The sequence below is a fragment of the Emys orbicularis genome, chromosome 25 (genome assembly GCF_028017835.1).
Source record: "Emys orbicularis isolate rEmyOrb1 chromosome 25, rEmyOrb1.hap1, whole genome shotgun sequence".
NCBI lineage: Eukaryota > Metazoa > Chordata > Testudines > Emydidae > Emys > Emys orbicularis.
The window spans coordinates 6,357,182-6,382,626 of NC_088707.1; the positions used below are offsets into that span (position 1 = coordinate 6,357,182).

The 25,445-nt window shown below is 43.6% G+C and overlaps 1 protein-coding gene across 2 annotated transcripts in view; it reads left to right on the plus strand.

Moving 5' to 3' along the window:
- The window catches only part of IGF2BP1 (insulin like growth factor 2 mRNA binding protein 1), a 54,350-nt gene that overhangs the window by 14,783 nt on the left and 14,122 nt on the right, over window positions 1-25,445 (plus strand). For both annotated transcript variants that reach the window (XM_065422574.1, XM_065422575.1), the window contains exon 3: window positions 24,861-24,909. In XM_065422574.1, coding sequence (XP_065278646.1) covers window positions 24,861-24,909 — 49 coding nt within the window. The remainder of the gene's footprint in view (window positions 1-24,860; window positions 24,910-25,445) is intronic.

Below are 25,445 nucleotides of genomic sequence, written 5' to 3' on the forward strand. Positions count from 1 at the left end.
GTGCAATTTGTGAACAAGCAAACAAACAAAAAATAATAATCACCGATTCAGGGCTTTATTTTAAATTGCATAATATGTATGCTTTTTAAAGCAAGCCTCTGTGATAAGTGTCTGTTCACCCAACCTCCAGAAAATCTTGTCCACAATTTCTCAGAAAGTTGGATCAGACACTTATCAAAGAGGCTTGCTTTAAAAAGCATAAATATTATGCAAGTTAAAAAAAGAGACCGGTTCTATTTGCCCATTGCATCCAGGTAAGACCACTTTCATAACCTGTCTCCTTACAACTCTCTCTCTCCAGCTGCGGAAAGGTAGAGTATATATACTCCTCCTTGTTTCCCAGCATGCCTTGCCCCGCAGCCTGGGACTACAATATGGCTATCAGGAGGGACTCCATTTCCCAGCAACGCTTTCCCTGTGGTTCTTAAAGGGTCCAGCTGGGCTAGGGTTGTCCCTCCATATTGATGAAACCCCAGTCTGTGGTCCTCAAACTAAACTCAGCAACATGGTCTCTTTTTAAACAAATCCTAACCTGCTTCCCTGACACAACTCCTTCCTCTTCAGTGGCTGTATTTCCTGTCTCACAGGAGGGAATTGGCTGGGGAACTTTATGTTGAATAGAGCTTTTTTGTTGCTGTTAGGAAGGAAGCGGGGGTCTTTTTTGAGAGGGGTGGTGGAAATGGTGGTATACTTCTCAAATCATTAGTGTCTTTGTCTAACTTAAAATTAAAGCTGGTTTTAATTGTTTAATTGAAGCATTTTTTTATTAGAATGACTTTTTGACCAAAATGAAAACGTTTGTGGAAGATTTTAGTTTTGGTTGAAATTTTTCGTGTTTTCAAATGAAAAAATGAACACCGTGGGTTTTTTGTTTTTTTTTAATGGTTTTGAGATTTTTTTGGTTTTGTGTTCATTTCACCAGAGCTGTCGTAAAAATGCTATGTAATTCCCCCTAAAAATTTCAAATGAAATGCAAATTTTTCCTTTCATTTGAAAATTTTTATCTTGACCCCTCCTCCCCCCATCTCCCTTTCACCTCCCACCTCTTTTCCAGTGGAGGGGGAAAAGGAGAAAAGGTGGGATGGAGGGAATGAAAATTTTCCAATGAAATGAAAAATGTTCATTCCATATGAAATGTTTAGTGGAAAATACCTCGCTTAATATTCAACTAGCTCAGGTTAAAATAGATACTCCTCGGAGACACGGGATGGAGTCAGTCCCCAGGTTTTGGCTCAAACTTTCATGGTTGACACACACACACAGTTCCAACAATTTGAGCCTGAATCTTGGGAAAGGCATCAGGAGACAGCACAACCCACGTTGTAATTTCTGGCTTCTCAATAGTCTCATTGATTCCCTTTCCAATTTCACTGTGTCTCCCGGGGTTTGGCTACATGCAATCATTATGCTAGTTTAACTTAAATTGGTTGAAAAAACAATGTAGTTAAAGTGGTGTAAAACCCTGTGTGGACACTCTTATATTGATTTTAAACTGGTTATATAGGATTAACTTGCACCTGTGAATTTGCCTCTGCAAGCTGAACTGATCTAAGCCAGGTTTAAGAGTAGCCCCATACAAAATCATACCCGTTTCACTAAATTACAATACAATCACAACTGTATTTAAGCTGGTGCAATTTCATACATAGACCAGCCTTAAGAAATAAACGTTTCCACTCTCAGACCTGGTCTACACTAGCGGGGGGGAAATCGATCTAAGATACACAACTTCAGCTACGAGAATAGCGTAGCTGAAGTTGACATATCTTAGATCAAATTAAAATTACTTACTTCGCGTCCTTGCGGTACTGGATTGACGGCCGCGGCTCCCCCCCGTTGACTTTGCTTCCGCCTCTCGCTGAGCTGAAGTTCGGCAGTCGACGGGAGAGTGATCGGGGATCGATTTATCGCGTCTACACTACACGCAATAAATCGATCCCTGATAGATCGATCGCTACCCGCCGATCCGGCGGGTAGTGTAGACGTACCCTCACAGCTTTTGTAAATGTTCTGCTCCATCTTTCATCCATCTCCCAATGTACATGTGGATCAAGAGAACCTCAAAAGGTATCAAGAGTCTAGAATCATTTTGCTTTTTCCCTGGTCCTGAAGTTTTCATTTCTAGTCATCCAGCTTGTGAATCTTGGAGCTATTTTCATACATATCAGTCCGCCCTTGCATGAAATGTGGCCCTAAATACTACAGTAGATGGTGCATATGGATGATAGGGTGAATTTATTAGTCCATTAATAGTAGTCCATTTTGTCCTTGATCTCTGAGCTAATATTGCCACCAAGGGGACCCAGTTAGTGCCAGTTGAGGTGGCAGATCTGTAGTGGTTATTGGTGGCCGGGTGGAGACCTACCAACTTATTTCACATGGGCCACTGAACAGCCATTAGATGGTAGCAACTTTTGGTCCTTACTGTACTGTACCGAACCCCATTTCAGTTGTGGGGTTAGGATATTGGTGGTAGTTGTACAAATAGCTGAGCTGGGGCTGCAGTTCCTGGCTTCGGCATGTGGAGAACAACAGAAAGAGCCTTTCAATATGTGGCAGGTTGCCAGCAAATTAGAATTGGCCAATAATGCAAAATGGACACATTGTTTAAAACCCATTTATCTTCCCTCCTATTACTTACTGTTAAATTGGCCCTGTCCACAGATACTTGATGTATTGACTTTGGCAGTAACTGTACGCAAGATTAATAGATAGAGTTCCTCTCTGGGCAAGTGCGGGATAAACTTTCCTGTTAGAGGAGTCATGGGATTTCTTGCACTTTTGGATCATCTGGTATTGACCATAGTCAGGGACTAGACTCTGAGTTAGATGGACCACAGATCTGGGGTGGCAATTCTGATGAGATACATTGATATTAATATTGCACCTTTCATCCCAGGATCCCTACCTGCTTTACAAATGCTAGTGAATTTAGTCTGGCAACCATCTGTGAGGTAAGAAAATATTTTTATCCCCATTTTACAGATGAGGGAAACTGAGGCAAGTGACGTGACTGCCTAGCAGAGCTGGGATTAGAACCCAGATCATTCTTTGTCTTCTAGCCACTAGAGGGTGCCTTTCCTTCTGAAAGGAGGAAAGGCACCTTTGGAATGGGTAAGAAAAAAAAAGGAATAATTTAGGCTGCGATTTTCCAAGGGGACCTAAAGGACGATGTGATTTGGATACCTGAACCTCTTCATCCCTTTGGAAAATCTGAGGGTCGGTCTACCCTAGAAAGTTAGGTTGACCCAGCTGTGTCGCTCAGGAGTGTGAAAAGTTCACACCCCTGAGAAACCTAATTAAGGTGACCTAAGCCCTGCTATAGACAGGGCTAGATCGAAGGAAGATTTGCTCCATTGACCTAGCTACCATCTCTCCGGGCAGATGGATTTATTGCAGGGATGGAAGAACTCCATTTCTAATGGAGACATACCCAGAGCCTTATATCTACCGCTAGATGTGATTCTCTCTAGCCACAGATCGGTTATCACCAATCCAAGCACAGATGCCACTTACCTATCCTTTACCAAGCTGATTGCTGAAAAAACTTAATGCTATTGGGCTTGCCTCTCAAAAATAACTACGGGCTTGGGCAAATAGAATTGTGTGTGTCTGTCTGTCTCTCCCGCACACACAAACACGAGTGTATGATTCTCTGAGACACCCCAAGGTTGTGACTGCAGCAAGGTTTGAGCCAGAATCTTCACACCTTTGTTGATCTTGCACGTCCTGATCTCCTCAGCATGCGTTTCCTAGACCTCATCTTCTCTGCACCAGTGACTTCCAAGGAATTGGTCCTATTTTCTTTCTGCCTTTTCTTCTATTTTAATCTAGTGACTCTCTATATTTTTACAGATTTCTTCCTCAGTGGTAACTCCCACAACCTCCTCTTTCTTTTATCCCACCCCTAAATCACTCTCTTCAGTCGCCCCATGGTTCTGGTTCCCCAGTTACATGTGCTCAACTGGGAATATTCTCTTTCTTTTGCTGGCTCACCGAGTCTACCACAAAGGTTCACAACCTTGGGTCTAATGGCCCAACAGAGGCGTTTAGCGTGTGCGGGTTTGCAGAGGTAACCCAAAGGGGCTACTCGACTAGCAGGTTAGATTTCTGACCACTGCAGCTCTCATGGAAAGAAAAGCAAGGAGCAAAATTCTTGCAATACACTTGTCTGGCCTATTGCAGCTCAAAAAAAATGCTCGTAGAAGGAGACATCTGTGACAAGGGACAAATATTTATCCAGTAATTTGAATCAACTCATTGTATGGCTGGGTTCAAATATAACTCCTGAGCCTAGGAAGATAATTCTGATCTTGAGCACTTGTGTCTTTTTTTCCTCCCCCTGGCCCCTTCTATTAAGCAAGGGGCAGAAAAGTCACTGCTCTCACCAGTGATCAGCCCGTGAGCCCAGCCTCTTGTTAAAATTTGAAACAAGCACCTTTGTGCTTTCTGCCAAGCCGTCCGGCAGGCTTGGGAGGTGCTCCCCAGGAATCTCTGTGAAACTGATTGTCTTCCTTCCAAACCCTCCTGAAAACTCTCCTGTTCCATGATGCCTACAAAAAACATGACCGCGTTTAGGCTGCTGGTATGCTGTGACCACTGCCGCTCTTGCTGACCAACATTGTTGCATTGTTTCCTTGCACCTCCCTTGTCCGTCTGTAGCCATCTGTTGTCTCTTGCCTTATACTTAGATTGTGCGCTCTGTGGGACAGGGCCCATCTTTTTGTTCTGTGTTTGTACTGAGTCCAGCAGAATGGTTCATAACTAGGGTTTCTAGGTGCAGTGGTAATACAGAAAAATAACAAAATTAGGGTTTCCCAAAAATTTGAAAGTTGAGTCCCATTTCAGAAAAATGAAATCAACTCTGTTCATAGAATCATAGACTATCAGGGTTGGAAGGGACCTCAGGAGGTCATCTAGTCCAACCCCCTGCTCAAAGCAGGACCAATCCCCAACTAAATCATCCCAGCCAGGGCTTTGTCAAGCCGGGCCTTAAAAACCTCTAAGGAAGGAGATTCCATCACCTCCCTAGGTAACCCATTCCAGTGCTTCACCACCCTCCTAGTGAAAAAGTTTTTCCTAATATCCAACCTAAACCTCCCCCACTGCAAGTCATCTGCTACCACTGAGAACAGTCTAGATCCATCCTCTTTGGAACCCCCTTTCAGGCAGTTGAAAGCAGCTATCAAATCCCCCCTCATTCTTCTCTTCTGCAGACTAAACAATCCCAGTTCCCTCAGCCTCTCCTCATAAGTCATGTGCTCCAGCCCCCTAATCATTTTTGTTGCCCTCCGCAGGGGCTCTTTCCAATTTTTCCACATCCTTCTTGTAGTGTGGGGCCCAAAACTGGACACTGTTCCCTGTCTGCCCTGCAATTCAGCTGCTAAAAGCCTACACATCTTTTTAATTTATATATCTTCTGCATGCCCCCTCCCTGCTGCTATCCCTTTTGGGAAATGCTAGTACAGATCTCCATAATATGATACTTCCTCTCTCACATGCTTCGGTGAGCAGTGAAATAGGTAGCAATGCTGACATTTCAAATATATTGTCACTGGCGCTGAGTTAGCACTCGTTGAAATGAATAGGGCCATTCAAACCTCAGAGCTATTGTTTCAGGCTCTCTGCAAACTCAGGCAGGCTCTCGGCATGGGTTGCACTTTCTGTGTGGGTTACGTATGCTCACTTCATGTTTTGAAGGTTTTCTGCACAACCATAATAGCTAGAGACTTACTGTTCAAAAGGGGGGGAAAAAGTGAAGTGAAATGAAATGAAAGCTGAGATTCTGGAGGACAATGAAGTTGTCTGTCCGTGCCACAGGACTATTTCCTTGTGCCCCCTAGGTCACATGGCCCACACTTTAGGAAGCATTGACTTAAACATGGGATTTAGAAACTTTGGTTATTCAGTAGTGTCACCTGGTGAAGCTTGGAACATGTGCTTTGTCGTGTCTCGTTAATCTGTAAATTTTTCCGGGCAGGATCTTGCATTCTTATATGGTCTGTGAAGTGCATAGCGTATTTTGCTTAATTAAAAAATAAGAATGCCAGAAAGAGAAATCGCATATTAGTCCATAGTGCAAAGTGGAAGATATACAGAATTCTGGAGAAAAGGCATAAGGATTTAATAAAACTTGCAGGGGAATGGGACATCAGGACTCCTGGGTTCAAATCCCAGCAATGCCACTGACTTTGGGTGACATACACAAAGGCACACGTCTGTCTGTGCCTCAGTTTCTCTCTCTCTGAAGTGGCTATAATAATATGTTCCTATCTTTACAGAGTTGTTGACAACTTTAAATCTGTTCATATTATAAAAAGGAACAAGTTAAAAGTAGGTTTCAGAGTAGCAGCCGTGTTAGTCTGTATCCGCAAAAATAACAGGAGTACTTGTGGCACCTTAGAGACTAACAAATTTATTAGAGCATAAGCTTTCGTGGGCTACAACCCACTTCTTCGACCAAGTTAAAAGTAGTTTCAGCTTCTACACCTGTCTGACTCACCCGGCCAATGTTTGTGGCTTAACAACCACATTTTCCTATTTAGAAAAATGTTGAAAATATTTTAAATTTTTTCTTAAAAATAAGTTAAGTGTGAGATTATAAACTCTTTGGCATGGGAACTGTTGTCTTGTTCTGTTTGTACAGCCCTTAGCGTAGTGGGATCCTGCTCCATGACTGGCGCTCCTAAGTGCTATGGTAATACAAATAATAAATAATGTGTGTGTAGACTGGGCCACAATTAAGTTTTGTAGCATAGACCTGGTCTGGAACCCTAAGACCCTAATGATACACATGTATAGACCATGGTTCCCTTAACACAGTTTGACGTGGTCTAAAACCAACTGTGTGATAACCTAGGTCTAGGTAAACTTGCTCTTGCCTCAGTGTGGACTAGATCAGTGCTTCTCAACCTGTGGTCCACAGACCCCTGGGGGTCCTCAGACTATGCCTAAGATTTCCAAAGGGGTCCGCACCTCCATTCCAAATTTTGTAGGGGTCTGCAAAAGAAAAAAGGTTGAGAACCACTGTACTGTAGTAGATGACCTCTCTCAGTCCCTTTCAGCCCTACATTTCTATGATTCTAGAACAACATGGCCTGGATGCACCTGTGTTGTAACTGGATTCCTTAACAGTTGTAACTGCAATGTAGACAAAGAACTAGATAAGTTCATGGAGGATGGGTCCCTCAATGTTGGCCAGGAAGGGCAGGAATGATGTCCCTAGCCTCTGTTTGCCAGAAGCTGGGAATGGGCGACGGGATGGATCACTTGATGATTCCCTGTTCTGTTCATTCCCTCTGAAGCGCCTGGCATTGGCCAAGTTCATGGAGGATGGGTCCCTCAATGTTGGCCAGGAAGGGCAGGAATGATGTCCCTAGCCTCTGTTTGCCAGAAGCTGGGAATGGGCGACGGGATGGATCACTTGATGATTCCCTGTTCTGTTCATTCCCTCTGAAGCGCCTGGCATTGGCCACTGTCAGAAGACAGGACACTGGGCTAGATGGACCTTTGGTCTGACCCAATCTGGCCTTTCTTATGTTCTAAAGGCTCTGGCTGGCTAGCCCCATCCTCTTCCTCTTGTTCTCTTTCCCCCTGTCTGTTTCTCCAGCCCAGTTCTCTCCTCTGTATCTCCTTCCCCCTGTCCCTATCTCTCCCCACCCCCAAGCCTGCTCCACGTTCCACCCCCTTTTCTCTCTCAGCTTCTCCCAGCTCATTCTGTATTTTCCACCTTTCCTCCTGACCAAAGATAGGAAGCAGCCAGGGCTTTAATGCAGTGGCTTGTGGCCCTATGGAGCGGTTTCTCAGCCTTGCCCTTCAGCTGCATGCTCATAAATACTTCCCAGGCGTCCGTCAACAGAGGACAGTTCTACTGGAGGTTGGGATTGCAGGGCAACAGCCGTGGATGATCGTGTGATCATTTGTGGGGAGTGGACAGAGCTATTCCTCACATGGGACAGACGATAGCACCTGTTATGCCCAAGGCTTCTTCCCAGGGTCAGCAGAACAGCTGATAAACTTAAAGGGGGAGAAGACGGTTGACGTCGGAGTATCAAGGAGAAGTTTAAGAGCCTGACGCTGTTCCCGTTAAAGTTTATGGAATTTTTGCCTTTGACTTAAGTGGGAGTAGGAGCAGGGGCAGGCCTTATGGGCCAGACAGTCGAAGGAGTTTGGAGCTGGGCTTTCAAGTGTTCAGCACGCACCGTCAGGGCCAGATTCTCCCCAGGACTCAGCTCCCACGTTAGTGCCTAAACGCAAGCCAGAAAATCAGCAACCGGCAGCTTCCACCTTTTTTTTTTTTTTTTTTTTTTTTTTTTAAAAGAGCTCGGCATCCCACACGCCGATCCCCCTTGAAAATCCAGCTGGGGCCTAAACAGAAACCCAAGTTCCCTTCAAAATCTGACCCCGTGTGTTCACTTCCTGCTTGTTCACCGAAGCTGTGGATGGAAGACCGCTAATTTACACCCATAGGGCAAAATAAAAATAATATTGAATTAATTCATAATTTGTTCTCATAGCAGCTCCCATCCAAAGATTTCAGAGCCCATTCCAAAGATGTGTAGTGTCTTATTGTCCCTGTCTTATAGACAGGAAGCTTGCAACAGCCATAGCGTACCCCACAAATGCCGTGCGTCTCTTTGTCTCCCTCTAGAGGCTAGATTGACATAGAGAGGTTTATGAGTCTGCTGTTGCCTCCGAGCTTATGGAGGTGGTCCTTTAGCTCAAGCAGGCTAGAGACACCTGCTTATATACCTAGAGGTGCTGGGTTCGATCCCTGCAGACAACCCCAGGCAAGGGGCGTCGTTCCAGTTTCAGTGGTGGAAAATGTTAAGAGCGGAATTGTATAGTGTGGACAAGGCCTGAACCTTGCATCCCTTCTACTATCACAGAGAGGCTAGAGGAAAATAATAGTGAGGAGCCAGAGTAGGCCCCAGAGTGTCAATCAAGATAATTTAGTTCTATTTCCATCTGTGGCACTGACCTTGGGCAAGTCACTTCCCTGCTCTGTGCCTCAGTTTCCCCATTGGTCAGTTGGGGATGATGTCACCTTTGTGCAGCACTTTGAGACGCCTGGATGAAAAAGCACAAAAGATTGTTGTTCTCTCACGCATGATTTAATTCTAGCTGGGAATGGGCGACAGGGGATGGATCATTTGATGATTACCTGTTCTGTTCATTCCCTCTGGGGCACCTGGCATTGGTCACTGTCAGAAGACAGGACACTGGGCTAGATGGACCATTGGTCTGACCCAGTGTGGCCGTTCTTATGTTCTTAAGTGTCAGTGGGACTGGGGGGACATTGCACCTATTATGCTCCTGGCAGAAAACCAGAAGACTTAAAAGATGATGACAAATTTATTTCTGTGTTGATTTGTGTCAAGAGAAACTTCTCCCTCACCCCTTGTGGAAAGTTTCAGACTTCCGGAGGGCTGTGTTGAGGAAAATGGGCTTGATTTTCATTTAAATCAAATAAGGGAGCAAATAAAAGATAGGTTTGATCTCTTTGTCATTCGTTCGTTGTGGGTTTGACCACTGTAACCAGTGTTCAGCTATGGCACAGAATGGCCCCAGAGCACTGGGTGGTCTGGACTTCTTTCTGTTTCCAGCTTGGCCGTAGGCAAATCACGATTCTCTCTGCCTCAGTTTCTCCAGCTGCAATATGAGGCTGCTAATACCATTGTAAAGTGCCTGGAGGTCTATGGATGAAAGTGTCTTGTGTAGGCGCATAAATATCCCTTATCACCCGTGCACCATCTAAATGCGAGATGCACCTTTGGATTCAGACCTAAGTTCTCTCAAAGGCTGAGGGGGCTGGGATCTGGGGTGTTGGTTTGGCACCATCCTTAGTTGGTTTCTAGAACCAAAGTTCTCCAGGGAGTCCTACAAATCCACAGGCTGTCTCTTGCATGCTAGATCATATTACTAGAGTGTCACACCTTTGGTTTCTCTCGGAGGCCCAGTTCATTGCACACAACAGGGGTGCTTCTTGCATCCCTCCACTCCCCAAACGATTGGTGCAATCCTGAAATCTTTAGTCAGACAAGATTCCTATTGGCTAAAATGGGAGTGAGGCTTTCAGGTTTGGCCCCTGTGTATACACCAGGATCATGTCTGAAATGCGGCTGCCCTTCGGGCAGCTCAGATCGGCTGGTAACTGCACACAGTAATCCTGTGTGACACGCCAGGAGAGAATCTCGTATCCAGTTGAAACAGCAAGGAGGACTTTAGCTAACCAGGGTATCACGTGGGCCTCCCCATCTCTCATGAAAAGTGCCAGGGGATCTCTAATGATTACACACGGCCAAGACCTGCGGTGAAAAGGGAGCACCTCTCAGAAGAACAGTGCCCCTTTAGCTTTATGCATTTGGATTTTGGAGCCCAGGGTTCCCAGGAGCACAAGTTACTTCCGCTACGGTTGGAACAGACTTAAGTTAAACCAAATCTTCCTGCAGGTTAGTGCCCAACCAGAGAAGGCAAAGTGGGGGCAACCCCTGCGGTATTGTAGTGCGATATTGCTGGGCCTTCAGATCCCGGGCGTCGAGGGAGGAGATGGAAAAGCAGTCGAGGGGGGATGGACTCCCGTAATGCTGCAGCTCTGAGTCCTGTCCTTAGCTTTGCCACTGACCCGTTGTGTGACCATGGCCAAGTCACTTTCTGTTTCTGAGCCACTGTTTCCTCTCCTGCCTTTGGTCTGTTTAGACTGTGAGCTTTTCAGGGCAGGACTGTCTCTTTCTATATGTCCGTCGAGCACCCTGATCTCAGCTGGGGACCTCTAGGCAGGATTCTCATACAATTAGTCGTTCAGATGCGAGCTGGAGAGTGGAGCACAGGATGGGGGGGAGCTCCTCTGACTATGCAGAGCAGATCTGAGCTGGGGACGAGATGGAAAGCAGGAGACGGCCGCACACGTTGGAGCCGAGCTGTGACGCACGCAGAAGAGGGATGCACAACAAAGCACTAGTGAGATGCTCAGCACAGATCCGATCCCGCCCCCAAATGAAGTTGCCTTTTCTTCTCTCCAGCTGTATTGCTTTTAAACCTCCACTTGACTCTCTTTCTCCGGCAAAGGGATTCTCCCCATTCCCCCGCCCTGCTTTTGGTTCATGAGAAGTGCAGATTCCCCTGCACAACAGGGCCTGCCAAACTCCGCGCCCTGCAAGTCCCCATCCTCCTGTTTCATGCTGAAGCTGGCACCTTGCCATACCCACCCACTTATAACCAGGCCAGGCCCCCTTTTTGGGGCCATGCCACCACTGACATGCCGGTCTGCTCCAGGGGAATTCCCACCAGAGTCTCAATTAAGTGTGAGGCTCTTGTCACCCCCTCGAATGCATAAATAAAGTCAGTTTCTGGAGATCTGCTCTGGGGCCTGACAGCTGAACCTGGCCGTGTGTATTTCACAGTGATATTTAAAGGAAAAGAGTCCTGAACAGGGGGATCTCCTGGTGATCATTGTGATGGAAGGCATGTAACATGCTGACATTACTATTGAATCTACTTAATCTAGACTCCTCCTTGAGGACTCTTTCTCAAATGACTCTAGATTTTGTTCAGAGAGCATTCGTGCTCTTGCTAGGAAACGTTTAGGTTTTCCCTGGGACTGTAATAGCCCCATGGGACTGTAATAGCCACGCTTCATCCTTTGTCGTTAACTAGCACCTCGCGTCCATCGATCTCCGAGTGCTCGACAAAGAATGGTAAGTGTCATTCTGCCCATTGTACAGGTGGAGAAACTGAGGCTCCTAGTTCTGTGTTCAGACTGTGCCTTTAATATCTTAGGTATTTATAAGGCACCTTGGAACCTAAAGATGGTATTAATATAATATAATATAAATGTATTTGTAGTGCAGTAATACCTGGGAGCCGCAGTCATGGACCAGACCCACATTGTGCTAGGTGCTGTAGAAACAGAGCAAAAACTCAGTCCCTGCCCCAAAGACCTTTCGGTCTATGTATAAGACACAAGACAACAGGGGAAGACCGACAGACAGATGGGGGAGCAGATGGAAACAATGAGGCCATATTGGATAAGGGAGAGGGTTGATTATATTTAGGCTTGGAAGGATTCGATTTTTATTGGTAAACATTGATTGCACACACACACATTTTCCATCAATGAACATAAAAATTTACAGATAAGCAAAGTAAGAAAAATGCTGCTTGAGAACTTGGTATTTGCTCTGTGTGTTTGATATGTGATGTTAACAATTTTTTAACAGTTATAAAGCTTTAACTTTCTGAATCTCAGTGCCAACTGTCATTAAATAATTATCGTTTGATTTCCTCCCCAATAATTTCCTATAATTGTGGAAATTTAAATCAGTTAGCAAATGCATGTCAAAGATGCTATACTGCTACCAGATAACAGAGATTCTCCATGGAGAAGACTTGTGCTGTTTGGAGAAAGAGGGTCTTGTTTCTACCCCCACAAAGCAACGCATGGTAAAAAGCATTAAGTTCTGACTGGTCACAGATTTGTTACACCAAGTTGCACTAACATAGTGCTTTTCCCTTCATCTATGGATCGTTAAGCAATCTACAGGGTGGAAATTCTCTGCCTTTTCTCCCCTCTCCCCAACTGTGGAAATTTGCAGAGAACTGTGAAAGGAAGGTTGGTTCAGTGATTAGAGCACTAGTCTCTGCCTTGGGAAACCTGGGTTCAAGTGCCAAACCTGGGGGGGGGGAGGGGATAGCTCAGTGGTTTGAGCATTGGCCTGCTAAACCCAGGGTTGTGAGTTCAATCCTTGAGGGGGTCACTTAGGAATCTGGGGCAAAATCAGTATTTGGTCCTGCTAGTGAAGGCAGGGGGCTGGACTCAATGACCTTTCAAGGTCCTTTCCAGGCCTAGGAGATAGGATATCTCCATTAAATAAATAAAAATAAACTCCCTGCTCTGCTACTGACTTCCTGTGTGACCTTGGGCAAGTCACGTAGCCTGCCTGTGCCTCAGTTCCCTGTAAAATGAGGGGACTATCACTTCCCTAACTCAAAGGGTTTTGGGAAGATGAATACCTTAAAGACTGGGAGATGCTCTGGTAATAGGCCATAGAAGGACCTAAAATGGAAAGAAGTTTGCTTTTGGATTTCATAAATACATGGGGGTCAATGAAGTGTCTGGAGGAGAATGAAGGAGGAAAGTGTTCGGGATATGCTGTAATCTGCTGCTGGCATTTTATATTTAATACAAGTAGCAAAATTGGGAAGATGCAAGAGTTTCCATTAGCACTGAGGCATTTCTGGGAATTGTTTGGTTCCCCTCCCTTCCCTCCCTCCCCCCCCAGAATATCCCTGCAGCTGCTTTTTAATTTATTTTAAAAAGCAGCAGCATGTGGACAGAATCCTGTGACAGAGAGTCGAAGGGAGACGCATTTTACCAGGTGGAATCCCCCCTTGCAATGAAAGGAAGGTTTTGAAGTGGGATCTTGCTGTCAGCGTAAGACAAATAGTAGTTTGTGCCGTTGGGAAAAAAACCCCTTCCTCGCTCTTAGCAGCCGGTAGCTTCCCAGGAAACAAGCAGCATCAGATTATTATTTGTATTACGTAGGGGTTGCAATCTAGATCAGGGCCCTGGTGTGCTAGGTGCTATACCAGACACCTACTGAGAGGCAGTCCCTGCCTCCAAGCCAATGAAATCGATCATGATACGTTAGCAAGGGTTCTTCAGCCACGCAAAAGGGAAGAGGTCCCAGGAGTCTCTGGCTTTGACACATCATGAATTGAATGCCAGGGAACTGCCTGCTGTTGTTATTTATTTGGCGTAAAAGCCGTGCTCTGAACGGAGGCCAGAGTGAGCAGGATCGGACCATTCGTTTCAGTGTTGCAATGAATAGAGTTTCACTATTGGAGTTTCCCGTAAGCAGGTTCCACTCTGTTTTTTAAAAATAAAATAAAAGAGTGGTTTATTTATAAGTTTGTTTATTCATTACTCCACCCATCAGACATGGCCATTGCTGAGATTTCAGAAGGAGCGAGAATATAAAAGGTTGTTAGTCTTTGACTGAAAGGTGAGTGGAACTACAAGGTAGATGAGGTAATATCTTTTATTGGACCAACTTCAGGTTGAAGAAAACTCTGTAGCTCGAAAGCTTGTCTCTTTCATCAACAGAAGTTGGTTCAATAAAAGAGATTACCTCACCCACCTTGTCTCTCTAATATCCTGGGACCAACACGGCTACAACAGCACTGCAAACAATGAAAGGAGTAGGGCTATCATTCACTGCTGGCGAACTTCATTTCAAGCCATATCCCTTATGGTATAATGGCATATATTCTACTGCTGTATATGTGTACCACTGCCCTCTACTGGGCAGAATGGAAACTACACAATTCTGTAATAAGCCCTATACTGCTATAACCTCCTTTGGGTTAAGTATTTAACAGCTCTGTTGTTCTTGGGCAGGAGGGGTCTTGTTCATGTTGTTGCCATAATTTGTTATAGTAGATGGGTGTTATAGATTTTTAGAAGTCATTTATGTTCAGATATAGATGTAAAGAGAGAAAACGTGAAGAATGGAAAGGAGGCTGATAAAGAATGCCTAAGAATAATAATGTATAGCATTTTTGATTAGAAGATCTTAAGGTTAATTAACTCATATTAATTAAGCCTCAATAGCTTAATCTGTGAGAGGCAAGCAGATATCCTTTGCGTTTCGCTGTGGGGAAACTGAGGCTGAGACCGAAGTGATTTCCCAAATTTCACCCAGCAAGACTGTGCAAGAGCTGAAAATAGAACCTTGAGGTCTCCATTCACCTAGATTTAGGTACCAGACAGACATTCTCTCCCCCCCCCCCCAAAAAAAAATTCATTCTTGCTAATCTACAGAAGTTGCAATCAGAGGGGTTTTTTGTTTGTATGAAGAAAAATCAAATTCCACCTACAAACTCATGGCAAGGGAGTGGGATACGAACAGTTCTTGTCTGCACAGTGAATACATGGGAGACTAGATTATGGTCATGTATGTGAGGAATACATTCTTTGAGCATGCGGATGCTTGTAGCTGTCGGAAGACGTTTTAGGGGCAAGCAGTAGTCAGACACATGTTTTCTTCTATCAGTTTAAATCCTTTTGACCCTCTCTGAACTGTGACATTCCTTGCATTCTCGACTTCTTCAGCAATCGCTCTTCCATTCATTTCAGGACATGGATTAGCTAGCATCCAAGCAAGGGATTTGATTTCATATCACACTTTCCCCAAAAAGAAAATAGCAAATCAGACTGAAGTTTCTCTAACCCAACCCATTGGCTTCTGTGGGAGCTGTGGCATTTTCCATGTCAGAACTTTCCTGTCTTCTGAATTGATTAGCGCTTTTTAAGCCTTTTATGTCTCATTTTGACTTGAACTTCCAAAAGAAAAAAGCATGGGTTTTAAAGATTTCCTCCCTCTTGGGTCACATGGAGTTGATTTGATTTTTTTTTTTTTCCAGTTCAGTTGAGAGACCTCAATAAACAGAGTTTTCCAGCCATTTGGTTTCACCGAGCTGGAAGGAAGATGTAGGGTTGGATATGGGGCATTTTCAGATTAGTAATATGGATCATTCCAAGGCGAACAGTGAGTCAGATATTTTTCCTTTTGGGGTAAAACAACCCAATGGGGATCCTTTAATGTCACTGGTGATTTAGATTATTTCAGCCAGCACCTTAGCTGGTGTAAATCAGTGTAGCTCCACCGATTTAAACTAGCCGAGGATCTGGCCCATTAAAAGTATATATTTTGTTTGTACCAACATGGCTCCATGTCAGATTTCATATCCGGGGTGAAATCCTCACCCCATGAAGTCAGTGGCAGCTTTTCCATTGACTTTGATGGAGCGAGGATTTCACTCTTTGTTCAAGGTGAAACCTACGAAAGATTTGTGATGTTGCAGCACCGGGGTTCTCAAACTGGGGATCGCGTAGGGTGACCAGACAGCAAGTGTGAAAAATCGGGACAGGGGGTGGGGTGTAATAGGCGCCTATATAAGACAAAGCCCCAAATATCAGGACTGTCACTATAAAATCAGGACATCTGGTCACCCTAGGATCGCGACCCCTCAGGAGGTCATGAGGTGCTTACATGGGGGGTCGCGAGCTGTCAGCCTCCACCCCCAAACCCTGCTTCACCTCCAGCATTCAATATAAAAAAAGTGTTTTTCATTTATAAGGGGGGGTCGCATTCAAAGGCTTGCTGTGTGACATCAATCAGGGTGGATAAAAATCAATGATTTTTTTGACAAAATGCTTTTTGAGGAAAAAACAATCTAAGTTTTAATTAAGATGCATTATAGCTCAAAGATATCTCATCATGGAATAGGGGTTATAAATTCTAATTCTATAGTATGAGACAATATATTCGTGTAATGTTTAAGAAAAGTTTTGTAGATGAGTTCCAGTAGTTCATGGATTAAGGATCCAATTTTATGGGGGTCCAGGGGCTTCTGTATAGATTATTTAGGTTAATCTTTCTATCTACTCAATGGGACTCAGTGCTCAGTCTAGAAGATACCACCAGAGATGCTTAGTTTTGCAGTTCTCAAACTGTGGATGTGTGTCTCCAGAGGTAACATGCTTGTTAACAGCAAAAATGTTTTTTTAAATAAATAAATAATATATAGAGGTGAGAAATAACAAACCTCAACTCTATTGTCCCTCTGCAAATTTGTGTACACAGAGTCAATCCCTTACCTCTCTCTAAAAGTGCAAAGTTTCAAAAAGTTCAATGAATAGAAGATTGTTGGGGGCGGAATAGAACTGGACAAGGAGAAGAAGTCTGGAGATAAATGTGAGAAGCGGGGACATATGCTTGTTTTGTTAAAATATTATATGTTTGCTGTTGAAGAAAAAAATCCAGAATATTTAACGTTGTTGTTTTAGTTAAATAAAACAAATTAAATGTCTGTCTGGTGATTTTCTCCTAATACAGCATGGCAAAAAAATCCTCCAAATATTAATGATTAACCTGTTGAATTGGAGATAGTTCAGCTCCCAATGACTTCATAAATATCTGCTTCAATTACCTTTGGTAAATGAAATAACCAAACAATCGTTCATTTTCTGATATAGCTGTAAAACTAATCTGAAAAGTTTTCAAAATAAATCACTGTTTAAAAATGGATAGTGTGTACCTTCTAAAAATGAAACCTACATCTATCTCTGAGTTGTGATGAATATGTATTAAGCTAACAACCAACAAGAATGCACTTTTATGTAGAAAACCGTGATTAAATCGAGTCTTCCTGACTAGTGATTTAAATCATGATTTAAATCAAATCCACCCTGTTATCAATACAAACTGTTGTAGCAGAACATGGTGGTAGCCTTGTAGGGGAAAAATATTGGAAATTGATTTGGCCTCTTTATTTGGGAACATTTCTTCTTCTCACTTAGAAATTAACTAAACCACGTTCTGAATGTTTATTAATTTACTGATTTATCATGTAATTAGAGCAAACAGTCAATAATGACTAATAGTAAACATCCCCTCTTTCTGGTTGTGTAATCTCATGTTCTTGATTCTTCTTATTTGACAATTTTGTGACTTTCTCTTTAATTCTAGGGCAATTGTGAACAGATCTGAGCTGTCTTGATTGGCTGCAGTGGGTTAGAGAAGTCATGTGTCATTGGTTCTGCTCCCTGATTGGATGAGCACACAAGCACTGCTCATTGCAAATTGGTTCTCATGAATCATGGGTCTGAAAATTCTGAATGAGCATGAAAAGCAAAGGCAAAAAGGAGAGGAACATTGTTGAAGCAAATGTAGTTAAAATTTTGAAATAATTTTAGTGGACATTTTTTGCACAATTTAACTCAGTTCTATGTCTAGTAAAGGAAGTAGATATTTATCCATGTAATATGCCAGCTAAGTGTATTGTGTCAATAGAGGATAATAGCCTACTACTGCTACTAGCTTAAGTAAATTAACTCATGTGGAATCATGTGGTAGAGGCCCATTTGTCTGAGCTGATAGTTCAAGACTTTATCCCTGCTCATGACCTTCAGCTATGGGCTGATACAGGAATGCCTTAAAATAAGTTTAATTTATATGCCAACTCTTTGCTAGCAAAGTAAGACGTCTGAGATGCAAAAGCAAGGGAATTTGGAGGCAGAACCGCCCTAGCAATTGCTTCTCAGTCCCGCCGGGTTTGGCTTCAGTGGGGTTACCCATTGTTATATAGTTGTTAGGGTCTGGATTCTCCATCGCCAGGCACTTTGTGTAGTCACTTACAGCAGGGTGACTCAAACCCTTAGTCTTTCTGTAGGCCCTGTCTACAATAACAGCTTCCTAAATAGAAGATGGGTGGTCCAGTGGTTAGGCTGCTAGCTTGTGATTGGGAAAACCTAGGTTCAAGTCCCTCCTTGGTTATCTACCTTGGGCAAATGGCTTAATCATTCTCTGCCTTAATGTCCCCTCATAAATGGAATAATAGCACTGCCTTGCCTCACAGGAGTGTGTTGTGAGGCTAACTGCATTAAAGATTGTGAGGTGCTCAGATACTGCAGCCATAGAAGTGCCTGAGCTATCTAATGCAGCTGCTGTGCCCTGGTGAATGGTGCTGCACGAAAGCAGGGGAAGGCCCTGTAGCAATGCGGACTCACCCCTGCGGCGCCTCCTGCTGGTTGTCTCTGGGAATTAGCATTTCCAGCTTCTGGACGCCCTCTGCAGGCTGGTGTCCCACTGCCGCTTGGCCCCCGTGTCCCTCCCAGACCCGGTGCCCTGTTATCTAGGGTGCTGCCCCCTGGCCGTACACCCCTCAGTCTCAGGGTCTACACTCCCCGGGGAACCCCCCAGCCTCGCCTCAGTTGTAGGCTACTGCCAGTCACCAACTTGCCCCTGGGGCAGACTGCAGTGTCAGCTACTCCTCATAGGCAAGGTTGGGTCTGGACCTGCTGCCTCTCTCTGCAACCCAGTGCCTCTATGGGGCCTTGGACAAGGCCCTGCAGCCTGGGGAGTTGCCAGCCTGGAGCTCCCCAGCCCCTCTGGCCTTTCCCCAGCCCTGCCTCACTCTAGGCACCCTGAGCTTCCCAGTCTGCTCCTGGCTTTTATAGAGGCAGCTGCGGCCTGATTGGGGTGTGGCCCCAGCTGTGGCTGCCTTCCCCAATCAGCCTAGCCTATCCCCTGCCACATCCCTCTGCCAGGGCTGTTTTAAGCCCTTCAGGGCAGGAGCAGGTGACCGCCCCGCTACAGGGGCCCCCATGTTCATAAAGTGGGTCTTTTGTTACACTGCTGCAGGTTTCCTTAACGCAGAACACGCCATTGGCTATGATAAGATAGATTTGTACAAATGCTACCCCGAGGAGTTCTGTGCCAGTGTGGGCAATGGATATTTTTCTAGCGGTGTGGAACGTAGGCCAGCATCAAGGGAGGTTCAGTAAAGCTTACGCTTGAAGCCCGCTTGGAAGCTGCCGGTGTCTTAGAACACGCTGGCCGACTTGCTGGCTGGCTGACACAATGGTGTAAAATGTTCCCAGGATGGCACAACTTTCCAGGGCATTTCTGGATGCAATTCAGTAAGTGGACTGATTGCTTGTGAGCGCTTGAGTCATGTAGGGGATCAGCTACCTGGGAAATCAATCCTCTCTCCTTATACCGCCAAGACAGTTGATTCGCAGTGATGTGCAAGCTAACCGTTTCCTAGATCTGGATGTTTGGATGCTAAGAGTTAGGGGGTTCTTAGTCTTGGGGAATTCTGAGCTTTGAAAGTCGTTCCAGCTTGGGTCTGATTTTTTGACCTTTTGGGCATGGTATAAAACTCACCCAAGCATAGAGCTTATTGGAGTGGTGGTGCTGCATGTTACTATATGAGCAGAACAAACAACTCATAATGAAATAATTTGATGGCTTTCCATTTTCCCTTCCTTTTGGGGCAGAGTGGATTGATTGAAATCAAAAGTGATTGAAATTGGCAAGCAGGAAACCTTGATTTAAATATCCAATTTTAATCTTGTTTGGCATTTGTACTTTTTAGTTATTTTCCTAGAGAAAGGCTGATTCTCATTTGTATCCATTAGTCTCATCTGTTAGTCTATAAGGTGCCACAGGACTTTTTGTTGCTTTTTACAGATCCAGACTAACACGGCTACCCCTCTGATATTAAAAACATGTTGATTTGCAACTAAACATTGCCTTTGCACTAAATATCGTACTTCTTTTTGCTAGCTAGGAGGAGGCACGAAATATATACACATTTATTTAAGCAATTATATAGCTTCACATACGTTTATTCTTAATTTTTACATTTTATGTTAGAAAAAGGGTGAATATTACATTTCTTTACTAGATGATTCATTTTTTTCTTCATGAATTGTGTCAAGCTGTATTTGGATGGAAATTGGAATTGAATTAAAAATATATAACAGCATTTTAAAATTGTTTTTGTTAGCTAAATAATCTACCTTTAATGTGCTGGATACATCAGAGTATGTTTGTCAAAACATGATTTGTATTTAAAACTAATTGCTATATGAAACAAAGAGGATCTGTATTTAGTGAATTGAACGGATTGTTCTGGTCATCCTGTCCTTCAAGATTTTAGAACTAGTAGATCTCATCCTCTCGCACCTCATTTTTATTCATAGATTGGAAAAGAAAAGCAAGTTTTCCTGCTTTTTCAACTTCCAATCGATTTCTCAACTTTGAATGAATTAGCCATTGAGCTGGAGAAGTTGAATAAACCAAAATGAAGAAAATATTCTCTCTGCACCTGCAGAAGAAGCTACTGCTGTCAAAAGCTGGTTTAGCACTTCAACAAACCCTCTGGTTCCAGGTGCTTAACGAATGACTTCTACCAGTTCAGTGGGTTTGGCTTTCTTTAAAACATCAGCAGTAAACATGCACTACTTGAATATTATTTTTATGTAATTTAAATTATTTTAATCAATTATAGTAAATTTAGACTTTAATATAGGTTGGCATAATTTCACATTGGATTTTAAATAGGTTTATTTTTTAAAAGGAAAAATGTATTTAATTTAATGAAAAATTCAGATTAAAAAATTAAGCCCAAGAGGTTTTTATTTATCCTGATTTGGGGGTTGTCTGCAAAACTCTTCAGCACTTTTTTTGGAATTTATTAATAATTCAGAATGAGCCAACCAGATTTAACCAATTCCCTTTACTTTCTCTTGGTCGCTGAGCTCTGTTGGTTGAAGAGCTCTCAAACACCATGGTGAACACGTCAATAGATACAGTTACGATCACAAGTCACACAGTAGAGTTTCTATTCCCTGGATATCTGAACATAACCTATATCATGCTTTCAGCACATTTGCATGTGCAAACCTAATATTTGCTCTCTGGGAGCATTTTGACTAGTATTTGGTTGGGTAATTTCAAATCAATGGCCAGGCCCCGAGGGCCGGTACACATGGCAGCTTTTTATTGTTCTACATCGAAAGAAAATAAAATCAAAAAGCTAAATGCATCCTTAACTACTCCTGGTGTGCGTCCTGCCTAAAGCATTCAGCACTGCATTTAGCTACATGCTATTCAGCAAAGCACCTGGGACCTGATCAAAAGTCCACCGACATCAGTGGAAACGTGGCCGCTTATGGCTGTGACGGACTGATATGGCCCCCATTGTGTAGTGTCAGAGCACCTCACAAGCTTTTATTCTCAAGTGCTATTACCCCCATTTCACAGCTGGGGACTAGAGGCACAGAGAACAGTAAGGCTGGGGTTGAAAATCGACAGCGCATTAGCCTGCTGCTCACTAGCTGCCCGTGTAGACCCTGCCGCTACTTACTAGCGGTTCCCTTGCATGCTTTGACCTATGTCCCTTTCAAATGGCAGTAGATCAAAGCACAGTAGGAAGCTTTTAGAGCGTGGCAGCAGTGTCCCACACAGAGTGCACGGCACATTACTTGGCATAGATTAATACCCCAGCTTGCTGAGCATTAACTGTCCATCTAGACAAGTGACTTGCCCAAGGTCATAAAGGAAATCTGTGGCAGAGCAGGGTCTTGAACCAAGTCGCCAGCTAGCGCCATAACCAATGAACCATCCTTCCTCTTGCTGGATCAGCCCCTTAAAGCATGCGCTTAAATCCCATTGAAGCCTGAATTTTAGCATGAGCGTTAAGGGCTTTGCTGAATGGGGATGGATTCCCAATTTGGACCTGTGTGCTGTAGTTCACCTCCCCTTAGCCTGGGTATAGGGTGTTCAGCATCACTCAGGATTTGGTCCATTGTGAGCCACCTTACGATGCTAGGAGGTGATTTAAAGGGATTAAATCTAACCACGGGGGGGGAACCCCGTTCCTGAGAGTTTGACATTAGGTAACAATCTACGCATCAGTAGCTTTCGGAAGAGCTGTGTGTCTATGCATTTCACTGCAGTACCAGTGGCCCCAGCCCTCCGCTCCCTTCTGAAACAAACGTCAGGAAGCCCAGCGAGCCCCTCCGTGCTGCGCTCATCTCAGCTGTTTGTGACAGCTGTTGCGAAGGGGCCGGCGTCGGAGTGGGAGTCAGTGAGGTAAATTTGGCTTTGAAATAAAAAAGATTCTTTTCTATTTTGGGAACTCGAGGTTAGAAAGAGCCAAGATGTGACAGGAGAAGTGGCCTGTTCTCAACTTGAACGTGTGATTTTAAATTAAAAAAATATATATTTTCTCTTCTAAAGCATTAAAATTAGAGCATGGTTTATAGTCCCTTCCTCCGACCCCTGTGTAGAGATTCCCCTCAGTCTTGTCTGACCTCCAGAGATTCCACCTCACTTACTTACAGTGCAGTTTTGCTTTTGGGATCAGCCTTAGATGGATGAAATTTTAGTTTTCTGTAGAGCTGGACTCCAGCCAGAGTATTGGGAACCTAGGTCTAGATTCCAAATAACACAAGCTTTGAGGTATTTGAAGCTGTAGGTTTAGTTTTGGGCCTGTCCTTCATTTCCTTCAGGATTTTCTATAAACTATATATTGATGGATCATTTTTCTGCTAATTGTACCTTGGATCATTTAAAAAAAACCAGAGTGTTTAACAGAAATCCAATATGTCAGTGTGAACAGTCAGAAAAGGCAGAAGTGTTCAATAAATATTTCTGTTCTGTCTTTGTGGAAAAAGTCAGATGATGTATTCATATTAAACAATGATGAAATACTTTCCAACAATAGCTCCGGAAGTTGATAAACAGCAATTGCTAAAGTTAGACGTTTTAAAATCAGCCGGTTCGGATCACTTGATTTAAAGTGTTTTAAAGGAGCTGGCTGAGGAGCTTTCTGGACTGTTAGTTGATTTTCAATAAGTCTTGGAACCCCGGGGAAGTTCTAGAGGACTGGGAGAAAGCTAATGTTGTGCCACTAGTTAAAAACGGTAAAGGGATGACCTGGGTAATTTCAGCCCTCTCAGCCTGACAGTGATTCTAGACAAAATAATGGAATAGCTGATGTCGGAGTTAATTAATAAAGAATTAAAGAAGAGTAATATAAATTAATGCCAATCCACATGGGTTTATGGAAAATAGATCTTGTCAAACCCACATAATATCTTTTTGATAAGATTACAAGTTTGGTTGATAAAGTAATAGTGTTAATGTAATAAACTTCAGTAAGGCATTTCACTTGGTACTCCATGACATTTTGATTAAAAAACCAGAATGGTACAAAATGAACATGGTGTACATTAAATGGATTAAAAACTCAAAATTTAATTGTAAATGGGGAATCGTCATCAAGTGGTTGTGTTTCTAGTGGGGTCCTGCATGGATCAGTTCTTGGCCCTACGCTATTTAATATTTTTAGTGACCTGGAAGAAAACAGAAAATCATTAGCAATGAAGTTTGCAGATGACACACAGATTGGAGGAGTGGTAAATAAGAAGAGACAGGTCACTGAAATAGGAATCTGGATTGCTTGGTAAACTGGGTGCAAGCAAAAAATATGCATTTCAAAAAGGTCAAATGAAAAGTCACGTGTCTAGGAACAAAGAATCCAGGCCATGCTTAGAGGAGCGGGGAGATGCTATCCTGGAAGCAGTGACTCTGCAAAAGACATGGGGGTCAATCCGCTGAACATGAGCCCAGTGCAACGGAGTGGCTGAATAGGGGAATGCAATCTTTGGATGTATAAACGGGAATATCAAGCAGGAGTAATGAGGTTATATGACCTCTGTATTTGGCACTGGCATGAAGTTCTGGTGTTTTCAGTTCTGGTCTTCACAGTTCAAGAAGAGTATTGGTAAATTGGAGAGGGTTCAGAGAAGAGCCATGAGAATGATCAAAGGACTGGAAAACATGCCTTATTTTGAGAGACTAAAGGAGCTCAATCTGTTTGTCTTATCAAAGAAAAGATTAAGTGGTGACTTGATCACAGTCTGTAAGTACCTCTATGGGGAACAGAAATTTGATAATAGAGGGCTCTTCAATCTAGCAGACAAAGGTCTAGCAAGATCCAGTGGCTGGAAATTGAAACTAGACAAATTCAGACCAAGAATAAGGCAGAAGTTTCTAGCAGTGAGGGTAATTAACCATTGGAACAGTTAATCAAGTGGTCCCTTCTGGCCTTAGAATCTATGAATCTATAATGGCAAAAGCACTTCTTTGTCAATATAACTGAGTCTACCCTGGAGCTTTTTCTGGTACAGAAATGTCATAAAGAAATCCTACCCCTCACCAACACTGCTTTTCCTGCAAAAGTTTCCAGTGTAGACCTGCTCTTCATGAGTGACTTTCACCTCTCTGCCCCTCAGGTTCTCTGTCTGCAAAATGGCACTACATGATATTTGTCTACCTTGCCAAAGATAATGTGGGGCTTGATTAACTGATGCTCATAAAGTGCTTTGGGGCAAATATAAGTGTTAGCATTACTCAGTGTACGGAAGGGAAATACTTTGAAATGCAAAGGGCCTCATTTCAGACAACAACCTGGGCTTGAAATTGATTTTCTTTTTATTTCAGGAGCCGCAAAATTCAGATAAGAAATATCCCACCCCAGCTACGATGGGAGGTAAGTGAAACACCTGAGCAACAGCAGACCTGGCTTATGACGTACAAACCATTTAAATACCGACGCTTGATCTTTAGAGCCCTGCAGATCTGCGGATATCCACTTTATATCTGTGGATTGTGGATGGATGCAGATCCAAATCTGTGGATGAATGTGTTTGTGGATCCGATGCAGATACAAATTTTGTATCCGCGCAGGGTTCTATTGATCTTGTCTTCACTAGCCTTTTGTACCCCTCGGTCACTGGTTGGAATTTAGTCTCATCTCTAGGGTGATGAACAAACATTTGTACCCTGAGACAAATGGGAGTAGCCACACAAGCCTTTTTAAATGTATTAAGCTCCTCCAGTTGGTAATGAATTAACTCAAGGTACAAAAATCTCCGGAAGACGTACCCAAATTGTGCTTGGATCACCTTGACTGCTGCATCTTCCATCTCCGTGACCTCCCCGAGTTCTGTTTCTCCTGATCGAAGTGTTGGCTGCTTTTGATGCATATGAGAAGCTTCCCCCTCTGCCAACACTCTCACTGTCTCC